This window comes from Cryptotermes secundus, unplaced genomic scaffold (assembly GCF_002891405.2).
Source record: "Cryptotermes secundus unplaced genomic scaffold, Csec_1.0 scaffold111, whole genome shotgun sequence".
NCBI classification, from domain to species: Eukaryota; Metazoa; Arthropoda; class Insecta; order Blattodea; family Kalotermitidae; genus Cryptotermes; species Cryptotermes secundus.
The window spans coordinates 764,398-776,426 of record NW_019733319.1 but is presented as its reverse complement, the minus strand read 5'-3'; the positions used below and the strand labels follow the sequence as shown (position 1 = coordinate 776,426).

Here is a 12,029-nt window from a genome sequence, read left to right as displayed (position 1 = left end):
CACAAATTGTAATGCTCGCAATATTGTGCAACTGATCTAGTATTGAAGAGTACAGTCTCCTGGGTTGTAACACTGTGTAATTCAAAGACAGCCTGACATCCATGGGATCATGTTACCTCCATCTTCAGTGCTGAAGAGGAAGCCAAGCAAGAAGCCAGCAGAAGCAACAGGCAAGCTATATTCCCCCAAAATATTGGGCTGCCTCCAAACTACACAGCATTATAACCCAGAAGACCATACTCTTCATAGTCATTGCCATACTATGTATTTATTGCAGAATTTCACTTGTTAATAACATACATGGTATTTCAGTGGTATAAGTTCAACAGCAGTGTTTCAACCATGTGACTTGGAAATGTAATACAATACCAATAGCAAAGTTTGAAGAACAGTGAATGATCATAGTTCTTGTCACCTTGTAACATTCATTGCTACAGTGCAACTGATTGTCACCTGCCAGTCCATCAGACTTTTACTATACTTTACAAAGAAATATGGCTCAAGACAGGGTGCACCGGTGGGCTCTTGTGAATATAGTACTGAATCTTCAGGTTCCATAGAAGGTGCAGGATTTCTTGTCTACCAGAGAGTATTTATTTCCAAGAAGGACTCTGCTTCATGGACTCAGTAATTCATAATACAGAAAGAACTGCTTTCTTCTTTATGCAGGGTAGTCCAGTTGGAGGAAATATCCTGAATTACTTGCTTGAGAAGTCGAGAGTAGTCCACCAAAACCCTAGGGAACGGAATTTCCACATATTTTATCAGCTCCTAGCAGGTGCAGAAGATGAAATGCTTGCCAAGCTCCAGCTGAAGAGAAATCTGGACACATATTACTACTTCACTCATGGTGTAAGTTCCTAATTGACAAGTAACAGAAAACTTTATCAATTCTGTTAAATGAGACCGTTGCTAAGCATCACCAAATTACCAAATTACAATACAGTTCAACAGCTTTGCAGAGAATCCTGTTTCACCATTCATATTCAGCCTAATCTGATGACTGCAGTTTAATTCTTGCAAAAGTGTACCCCATCCATTAGAAGTCAATTTCCAGAGAATGTGTAATACATATAAGCTGCTGATTCTCACATTGATTTCCAGGGCTCCACAGGTATCCATGCTGTAAAGACCCAATGACATTCTTACTTTCTCATGTTCATAGTATATGTGAAAAATGGTTGTGATGAAAAAACTGATCTTGAGATTTTGACAGATTTACACTTTTTGAACTCCCACCCTGAATAAGCAGGGCACATGGTAATGTAGTAGGTTGAGGTTAAACTGGAAAGTCACAGGTTCAATTCCCTGTCATTGGATTTTTCAATTGACCCAATCCTTCCAGCCACACTGTGGTCCTGGAATCAACTCAGACTCTAATGGAAATGAGTACCAGAGTTTTTCCTGGGGGTAAAGTGCAGCCAGCACATAAGGCTGACAACCTTACCACCATCTGTGAGCTGATTGTCTAGAAATTGTGGGAGCCTGGATGTCTCACAACCCTATGGGACACCACGGCCTGTTGCAGGGATAGCTTTACTTTTTTTACCTTGCCCTGAATAAGCAAAAGTCCTATTTGGAATGCTGTCTGTCTGTATGTCTCTATATGTATGAATGTGCATCACACTAGCACCTTAACTGTTCAATAAATTTTCTTCATATTCGGTATTTTAGGGTTCATTTATGCCCATGCACATGCATTATAGAAAATATGATGTGATTTGTGTGGTTGATGCAGGTTGAAGGGAAGGTGAACACAATTGATGATTGTCAGCAGTTCCAGCAAGTTAGGAAGGCTATGGCAGTGATTGAGTTGACAGAACAGGAGCAGGAAGACATATTTGCCATTGTTGCCAGCGTGTTGCACATGGGCAATGTAGGCTTTACAGAGGAGGAAGGCCAAGCCCAGATCCTTAAACCTGAGTGTGTTGAAGCTGTTTCGAAGGTAACAAACAAGCATGTTCTGTAAGTAAAAAGTAGTAAAATAGTGAGGTGGGGGATATGTAATAACAATTTTCATCAATCCTATCCATAAAATATTTTTGGATGAATTAAAAATTAAAGTTATATTTTTATGCAGTGTTCAGAAAATTAAATAAAATTAAAATGTAATGGAGGTATTTCTCTGTCTAGATGTTTCATCACTTAACTGTGGTGAAATTAGGTACTGGAAGTTATTGAGGGAACTTGTTATTTTTGGTTCATATCAATTCAATACTTTTTGTGTTGCTGACATCATAATTTATCATTTTTTATATGTATTGAGAGAGAGCTGGGGGGGGGTGATGAGGCTTATGATATCACCTTGCTGTCTGTCTGTGTCCCCTCCTATTCCTTGCTAGGCAGTGGGCCATATGTGTGTGTGTCTTGTCTATCTGTCTGTCTGGTAAATTACTGCTGGACCTTACCAGCACAGCCATTCTTGGTTCCTGTGCCCAGGACTCATGGTCATAGTTTAATGTCTCACAACTGTGGGAGTCATGCAACTCATCTGTGTGTCTGTGTCCCCGCTCCTAACTTGTTCGTTTTCTGTGTGGTCTGTGTCATATCTAAGGAAAGTAGGCAGTTAATTCTTCCAAGAACTTCTTGCTGACCATGTATATGTTTGGTTACTGGCTACAGGCTGATTGAATAGTTTGCATCCAAACAGGAGCAAAGGTTACTTTTGCCTCCATGTCCAGACCAGTTCTGGTACCCACTTGGCCTCCTGTACACATACCCGAGTTCCTTCTCAAGGAGTAAAGTGACAAGTCACCAATTTTACGTTCATCTACTGCTAAGTTTTAGAATGTGTGTGGAACTTGAGCATTATGCCCCCTATATGCCTTCGTGGCATGGTGCTTAAGCACTGGGACAACTTAAACTTTATATTTATTTGAATACAGCCACCATGTCACACAATGTACATTTTAAATCAGGACACAAGAAGTTCATTTGACAAACAAAATTTACCTCATTTCTGCTCAAAATGTTATTGTTTGTGCAGTTATTGGGCTGTAAGACAAGCAAGTTGGACAGAGCCTTCACACACCGAACTATTGATGCAAGAGGGGATGTGGTGACTTCCCCTCTGACCAGAGAAATGGCAATTTATGCACGAGATGCACTGGCAAAAGCAGTGTATGACAGACTGTTCACATGGCTTGTGATGCGACTCAACACATCACTACAGCCCAAAGAGGGTCGGAGGAAAGAGGTTATGGGAATCCTAGACATATACGGCTTTGAGATATTTGAGAGAAACAGGTGAGGAAAAGAAATTCATGGTACCCTGAGAACTGTAGTTTTCAGCTGCATTGTTTCACTGTCCTCTTCCAATTAACCTCTTCATGGTTAATGCTGTACTATTTCCAACTCAGAAGCTATTTATAGGTCTCAACTGAAAACGTCCATGGGTTTTACCATGGCACATATCAGGAAGACAAATATAACAGAGCATTCCACGCATTCAGTACTATCATTTAAAGCTCTTATCAGCAGCATTGGTATTTCTCAAACAGAATATTATGTGCAGCCCTGATTACTGTATTTATATAACTGGAATGCATGACACACAGCAGAAATTTAAATCCTAATTGTAATATGTCAAAATATCTACTAAAAGTAAAAAAAAAGTAAAGCTATCCCTATAACAGGTCATGAAGGCCCATAGGGTTGTGAGACGTTGAGGGTCCCACATTATCTAGACAATCGGCTCGAAGATGGCGGTAAGGTTGTCAGCCCTACGCGCCGGCCGCGCTTTACTCCCCAGAAAAATTATTTATTTAATTCCTGGTACTCATTTCTGTTAGAGGCTGAGTGAACCCCAGGGCCATAGTGCGGCCAGAAGGATTATGTCAATTGAAAAAAAATCCAATGACCTCATCAGTATTCGAACCCGCGACCTTCCAACTTGTAGCATAGTGCCTTAATCACTACGCTACCGCATGACTTGACGAAAATCTTCTTCGTCCTCGACACGAGAGCATCCACTTGAGGAAATCTTGATCTCACTTCCTCCATCACTCTATGTAGTGCATGACCTAGGCAAGTAATGTGCACCAATTTTGTATAAAACGACTTTATTGACTTGCCTGCTTTTACAATATATGGGGCTGCATTGATCACAAAAAGCAAGATGACGTGTTGTATACTCTCTTGCCACAGTAGAAACATCGACCTGTTGAAGAGTTTACAAATTGTGGAATGATTAACGGATTCTAGCACCTCACTCGTAAGCAGAAACACTTCACCTGGTCCGCCAATTTCCAAGGTTCCAATGATGACATTTGCCACATAGCAGGCCTCTGTATCGCAGGTCTCATCAATGGAAACGAAAATCTTCTTCCAATGCACTGTATTCCTAATCATTTCCAGGATACCATTGTAGCACTGGGAAAGGTAGTTCTTCCTGAGTGTGGATTCATCCAGGATGGAACGACCACAGTTTACTTCCAGAAAATTTTTCAGTTTTCCATTGTTCAGAGCCCAAAACGGAATATTTGCGGATGCCAGAGCATCACACAGATCTCTGAAAAAATCCGATGACTTATTTCCACCTCCAGATGAACACTGTTGCAGTAACATTTGCACAGGTTTCTTTTTGTTCGAAATTTGCACTGTTCGTATATGCTTGTCGCGGCCGATATGTTGTACCGTGAATCTTTTTTCTGCCGCTACTTTTGTGTCACACATCTTGCAGTATAAAATGTCACCATCAGTTGAAAATATATCATCTCCAAACTCAGCTACAAATTGCTTTAATGACATTTGCTCTGCTTTTGGCATTGTGATAAAATTAATCACTCTAGTGCAACCCAGAACTGAATTTTACTCACCGAGTACCTTTCCTCAACTGTATCTTTATCTGTATGGTCAAGGGCAAGGAACTGAAGACAGAAGGAGTTTTATGAAGCAAGAGATTTTGACTAGAAATATGTGTAAATAAGCAAATTGCTTTGTACAAAGAGCCGCAGTGTGAGTAGTCATCGCCGTACCCTGTTTTATGATACGTATTGTCAGCACTTCCGCGAAACGAACGGAAAGGATGGGCCAGGATTACAAGCTATTATTGTATACTATGGCCTTTGTAGAGAGCGCTTAGGAGAAAGAGAAAGAACACTTCGCTTCCATATTATTCACATTTCAGAAAACATATGAAGAAAAATTCCCTAAAATGGCCAAAAATGACAAGATATACCCTTAAAAGCCCAAAACTTACCCCCAAAATGAAAAAATGACTTTAAACCTAAAAATGTCAAAAAATGACAAACAAATTACCTATAAAATTTACATTTCTGTAACCAGCAGCTCATATTCAAGATGTATATATTTAAGAGCATTGCATAGGATACAAGGAAAAAAAGATGACATGTCATCAAAATCCGGGCCCTGGTGATAACAGTTCTGTTACATAACTTTTCAGTTTTGAGCAATTCTGCATCAACTTCTGCAATGAAAAACTTCAACAACTATTCATAGAACTGACACTCAAGTCTGAGCAGGAGGAGTATCAAAGGGAGGGCATTGAATGGGAACATGTTGAGTATTTCAACAACAAGGTCATCTGTGACCTGATCGAAGAGAAACACAAAGGTGAGTGATAGTATTAAAATGGAATTACTAATAATCAACTTGAAACCATACCAACAGTAGTGAACTACTATAAGAGACCTGCAGTGGGCAGCTTGTTTTAATGAGAGATCAGATGTTATTTTGAAGTGCACATGGATCAGAAAGCCTTGAAGTAAACATTCTGTTAATATAAATTAAATAGTTATCAGTTATTCATGCTAACTGAACATCTTTACTGCTAAAAGGAATTAGAAATGTATAAATTACTGAAATTTATAGTATTATTATTTATTGTTACAGAAACCACTGATCCCCCCCTCCAAAAGTTATGGATCCTTGAAATGAAGCAAAATATTAGCTATATAAAGACAGTTGCTTTCCTGGAATGTTTTCCTTCCAAGACTGTGACAACACGCTTACCTCGGTATTGTGAATATGAAGACATGGGGCAATTTTGAAATTTGAGCATATAAATTTGGCAAACACTGATTTTGAATTCAATTGTGACAATTCATGACACACAATTTGTCTGTGAAGAGTATAACAACTTTGTCTGCATCTAGATGTTTTTATGGGCTGTAAAATTTGGGATAATTGTCATTTGGCATATAACAGATAAACATAAGTTTCACAATCTGTCACAATTCTTTTGTGTTTTGTTTGGTTGATTCATAATGCAAAAATATTAAGAGAGGAAAAGGATTAGTCATATTACATCAAATCGAGGCACAATAGATCACTGTGGTCACGGTGCAAGGGCCAAGAAGGCCCACCCCTTATACATTCATTACATCAAATTATCGGGTACTGAGTGTTAGAACTGTCCATGAGTGGACCAGTAATCTCTCAGGCTAATAATGACCCTTCTGGGGTTGATATTTATAAATAGCTCAAGCATGAAAGCATAATGAAACTGTTTAAAGGAGCAAAAAAAATTACAGTATCATAACTGGTAGAGGCTAGCTGAAAGTAAAGGGGTATTTTAATGTTGCCATACTGCACCACATAGCCAGGTAGACCAAGATACTCCATCACTACAGTGAAACAGGCAACGAACAAAGATTAATGACAAAGATGAAACTGACAAGTAGGAACTGAAAAAAGCTGCAAAAAAATCAGTCAAGATAGTCAGAGTTCTGCCTGAATTCCAAATGTAAATAAATTTCTTGAAAATAATTAAACAGGAATAATTTCCCTCATGGACGAGGAATGTCTTCGACCTGGTGAACCAACTGACAAGAGCTTCCTTACCAAGATGAACGAGAATCTGTCAAGCCACGATCATTATATTAGCCATAGGAAGGCTGGCAAGGAACTGCAGAAAAATATGTCTCGTGAGGTAAGATTTAATTTCAGTTCTCTTTGGGAAAGAAGAATAATTTCAGCAACTACAGTTTATAGATTAAAACAAGGAGATGCTTTGTCTCTGACATTAAGGGAGGAACATAGACCGAGGGTGTTTGAGAACAGGGTCTTGAGGAGAATATTTGGACTGAAGAGAGATGAAGTGACAGGAGGTTGGAGAAAACTGCATGGGGGAGACAAGGAATGCATATAGGATATTGGTGGGAAAGCCAGAAAGAAAGAGACCACAGGGAAGACCAAGGCCTAGGTGGGTGGACAATATTAGAATTGATCTTAGAGAGATAGGATGGGATGGTGTGGATTGGATAGATCTGGCTCAGGATAGGGACCAGCGGAGGGCTCTTGTGAACGCGGTAATGAACCTTCAGGTTCGATAAAATGCTGGGAAATTTTTGAGTAGCTGCAGAATTGGCAGCTCCTCCAGAAGGGCTCAGCTCCATGAGTAAGTAAGTAAGTACAGTTTATAGGTTACATAAGACCTCATTTAGTGGAGTGGAAGGTCCATAGCTTTTTTTTTTTTTTAAATGTAGATAAAATATGTGACTGAAACCATAACATGATGCTGACTATGACAGGGGTGGGAAGATGATTATCTCCAGTCTGTGAATACATTTATTGCAGATACGAATGTACTGTTGCAAAGTTAGTGAACACTCAGACATTGCACTGCATGGTGAATTTTTCTATTAAATATATAAATGTATGAACATATAAACTGTTCCAAGCAAATGCTACATACCTTAATTAGATCTATATATTAGAAATATAACTTATACAGTAAGGCATCTTTATGAAAAATAATGACAGTTTGATAGGAACTTCACACAAAGTAGAGATTATACTGGACCTTAAAAATGCCATACTCCCAGGATGGTCACATTTAAAATCAGTGTAGCCCATGGGCAGTGCCTCACTCATCACTCGTTTTTCTGATGTGCTGTGAAACCAAGTGATATTCCTATTCGTTTTGAAAGTCCGACACCTAATGGAATTCTCCTCTGGCTTCAAGCAGGATGTAGTCACAGACAGTAAGATGATATGGACTTGAAACCCGGAGTTCACAGAAATAAGTATAATTTGTTAACTAGCCAATGATGATGAATAATCAATACTGTATTTTGTAATTTCAGGAGTTCTGTCTGAAGCATTATGCTGGAGATGTTATATACAATGTAGATGGTTTCCTAGACAAGAACAATGATCTTCTCTTCAGGGATCTTCGTGAAGTCATGTCTGAGACTACAAATTCTATCACGAAAGTATGTACTATACCTGACCGCTCATGTATGACAGTAAAAGTAGATATCATATTTTGTCATCAGGTATAGTAAGAGAATACAAATGACAGACACTGTTGACACTAAAACAGTTTTTATTTATTTATAGTTTACTTAATGATGCTGTCAGGAACCCAGACTATACTACATAGTGTCAAATTGTAGGAGTAGGGAACAATGAATTTGAAAGGATATGGAAGGACACAGTTGTGGCCTAATTTGAGGTGGTGTCTGACATTTTATCTTGAGAGACTGAGGAAATTCACAACAAACTTCATAACATCCAGTCTCCAGTCCAGGATTTGAACCCATGACTTCCTGAATTTGAAGGAGTGCTACCCATTCAAGCATGATGTTTAATAATACTGAAATAAGTATTACTACACCGCCATGATATGTCACTATTCAACAGTAATGGGATGGCTGAATAACAAACTAGATGTCACAGAATCTTCCTTGAACAGTTGATAAGTATTTGGGTGATGAATTACTCATTCCTAAGGGCCCTGAAGGTTCATAGCGGTTAGATAAACAATGTGCGAAACCAAAATAATAATAAGAAAAGTGTTTTCTGTTACATGTCATTATAACAGTCATGATTGGTTGAAAATCCCTCAGACAAAGAGACAATAATATTACATTCTTCCTAACAGGAAGTGTTCCCAGTGAGTGATGTGACAACAAAGAAGCGTCCAGATACTGCAGCGACACAATTCAAGAACAGTCTCAACCAGCTCATGGAGATCCTCATGAACAAAGAGCCATCCTACATCCGATGCATCAAGCCAAATGAATTAGATCAATCTGGTATACACACACACACACACACACACAGATATATATATATGTGTGTATATACACTTGAACATAATGCAGTTCAGCATTTCTAGAATAGGAAGTTCCACAGCTCTTAAGTATATACAAGTAGAATGACCAACAGGTAACAGTGACATCTATATTAAACTCAAGGTTTCACAGCAGTGAAGATGTAGACCGATATTTTCTGGGTTATGACACCATGTAGTTTTGTTGGTAGTTACCAATATTTCTGATGAACTTCCTGCCTCCAACTGCAGGGCAGTTATAGGCTGAAGATAGAGGTGGCAGGTACCTCTGAAACATTAGTAAACACCTACAAGACTACATGGTGTCATAACCCAGAAGATCAGAATCTATATGACATCTGTAATATTGCACACATCTCACCTTGTCTATTTCTTACAACTGAAATAAAGAAACAACAGACAACTTGTTATCTGCCCTTACACAAGTTCAAGGACTGACAGCCCATGAGTTAACATGGTGTACTACTGGCTGAATTTGAGAAATGTAATGAATTAGAGGAAACATTTATTATTTACAATGTATTATTTCAACTGACATAAAATTTCACTAATACATTATTAGAATCCATAGAACATGCTCAAACTTTGACTACTATGGTTGGAACATTCTGTTTAATGTGAGAATGTTTGCACACTAGAACTGAAAATGATAGCAGAATTCTTAGCAGATGCTACATGATTACAGAAATCAGTATTTTGATCTATTTGACTTTACTGTAGGTCCTCTTGTTTACATATAGCCAAAATATTACTGTGTCTCATCTATTAGCAGAACAGTAGTAATACAAAAAAACTACAGGGAAATCCTCATTTAATGTTCTTGATTTAGGAATTTCCTTCATTTAACATTCAACTTCAACAATCCAAAGTCAATAAGTTGGCGTCAATAAGACTTCGTTCATTCATTATTCAAATGCACAGGTCACTAAAGAAAACTTAAATAGGGATTTCACTGTACAATTTTTGTTCTATACAGTGGATAAAAATAAAGAAAAAGGCACTGTTAAGAAACATGTCAGAAAATAATTTGAATCACGATGTCTTAGATTGGAGAAGTTTTCAATTACAGTAGCACAGCTGTGTCTGCATTAATTAGAATTTCCACCCGCAGCAGTTATGTTTCTGTCTTGTTTTTCTACAGAAGACTAGAACATACTCTTGCTCCTAATTTTAGGTATCCTGAAAATTTTCAGATGTTTCTCTAAAAGTTGTGACAGTGGCTAATTCACTGTGATTATGTTGGACATTCATTTTCTGAGATATGTTTAATATTAAATGTACTTCAGACAGTGCACAGTTTTATAACTCATGGAACATCACACATATTTTTAATATATTTTCAAGATTTTAGTGTGACTATAGACAGGTTTTGGATTGATGATGGGGTTTATTGGACTCTTACACAACTCATTACTGCACTTCACAAATCACTATAGGACACACTAGGTCTTCTCAGTCTGTTATAGTCTTCACAAGCTGTTGCTTGGTAGCAACTTCCAATGGCAGACATTCCCCTTCCTCTGGGTTCCTGAACTCTCCCCAGCCTCAGCTACCAGATTCTCACAACAACAGCTCACAATGACTAAACCCCAGCAGTTCTTGAACTAACTCACCAACTGACTGACTGACTGACTAACTTCAGCAAAGTCGAAGTCATATTATCACTGACAGCTAGTTGGCCAGTTTATCTTGTTGTCAAACACCCATCTGGGACTCAAGACCAGATTTTTATTACTGTCAGACAGTTTCAGTTTTGTTGATGTGGGGTACCCTCTCTGATGAGAGGATGGGTCTGTCATTTACAATTGCTGTTGGCCCTTGCTAGCACAGTCATTCTCGTGTCCAAATCTCGCAGAACTCATGATCATATTTTACTGTTTAACTTCAACAGCTAACTGGTCCTGCTTATAACAACTTGGTACAGACTGCACAGAAACACTGTTCATCTGTTGCAGTGCAATTGTTACCATGGAAACATGCTTGTTAGCAGAGCTGTTAATTAGTAATGGTTGTTTTATAATTGCTTATTTCGTGGTCATTGCCTAGCAACAGGTCTGCATGCCACAATATCCTGAACAATTGACCAGAATAAAGCTAATTCACCAACTGTTATGTATATTAAATATACCTCAGAGAATGGATAGGAACGAAACATGCTTCAGACAATGAATGGATAATGTCCAATGTAACTGCGGTACATGCTTGGATCACTCATATGATTATTGCTCATGCTGCAGGTGTGTTCAATGACAGAATAGTGACTCATCAAGTTAAGTACCTGGGTCTGATGGAAAACCTACGTGTACGACGTGCTGGGTTTGCATATCGACGGCCATATGAAATGTTCCTGCAGCGCTACAAGTGCCTAACCCCTGCCACATGGCCAAATTATCATGGTCCATCAAAGCAAGGAGTCCATGAAATAGTCTGCCACTTGGGATTTGAAAGAGATGAATACAGGATGGGAAAGTGAGTTCAGTAATGTACTTAAACATTAACCTTTAACGTCTGAAGTGCCCCGATCAGACCAGTGATGAGTATGGTCATCGTGGCCAAAGTACCCCGTTTTGGCCAGTCGGGCATTTAAGCTCAGCTAGTGGAAGTGTGCACACATGCCGCTAGTAGAAGTGCATACACAGTCCCAGACAGACTTGAGTAAAACCCTAATAGAGGAATTAAAATGATACCTAAGTGAACATCAGCAAAAAAGAGTATACGTATGAGTTATGCCCAAACTCATCCATGAGCCAGTACTTTTATTGCAGATTCTGCAGGTTAATGTGTTAAAAATATATATAGTAAAATTTGATGTGCATAGCTTTTGTTGTTATCTGCTTGAAGTCTGAATGGCAACAGGCCAGAAGTTCTAATCCATTGAGAGAAAAGATCATTATGGTTAATGTGAAGAAACTGTCTTTACCAAATTCGTGTTTAGTTCCTTAGGCTTAGTACTTAAATTATTTTGTTTAATATTTTTATGGTCACAACA

General features: G+C 38.5%; 1 protein-coding gene across 1 annotated transcript in view; it reads left to right on the top strand.

Moving 5' to 3' along the window:
- LOC111867893 (unconventional myosin IC) overlaps positions 1 to 12,029 on the top strand; it is a 65,182-nt gene that overhangs the window by 40,659 nt on the left and 12,494 nt on the right. Inside the window, exons 6-13 of the mRNA XM_023858106.2 lie at positions 670 to 852; positions 1,739 to 1,945; positions 2,987 to 3,246; positions 5,405 to 5,574; positions 6,738 to 6,892; positions 8,049 to 8,177; positions 8,849 to 9,002; positions 11,278 to 11,509. Coding sequence (XP_023713874.1) covers positions 670 to 852; positions 1,739 to 1,945; positions 2,987 to 3,246; positions 5,405 to 5,574; positions 6,738 to 6,892; positions 8,049 to 8,177; positions 8,849 to 9,002; positions 11,278 to 11,509 — 1,490 coding nt within the window. The remainder of the gene's footprint in view (positions 1 to 669; positions 853 to 1,738; positions 1,946 to 2,986; positions 3,247 to 5,404; positions 5,575 to 6,737; positions 6,893 to 8,048; positions 8,178 to 8,848; positions 9,003 to 11,277; positions 11,510 to 12,029) is intronic.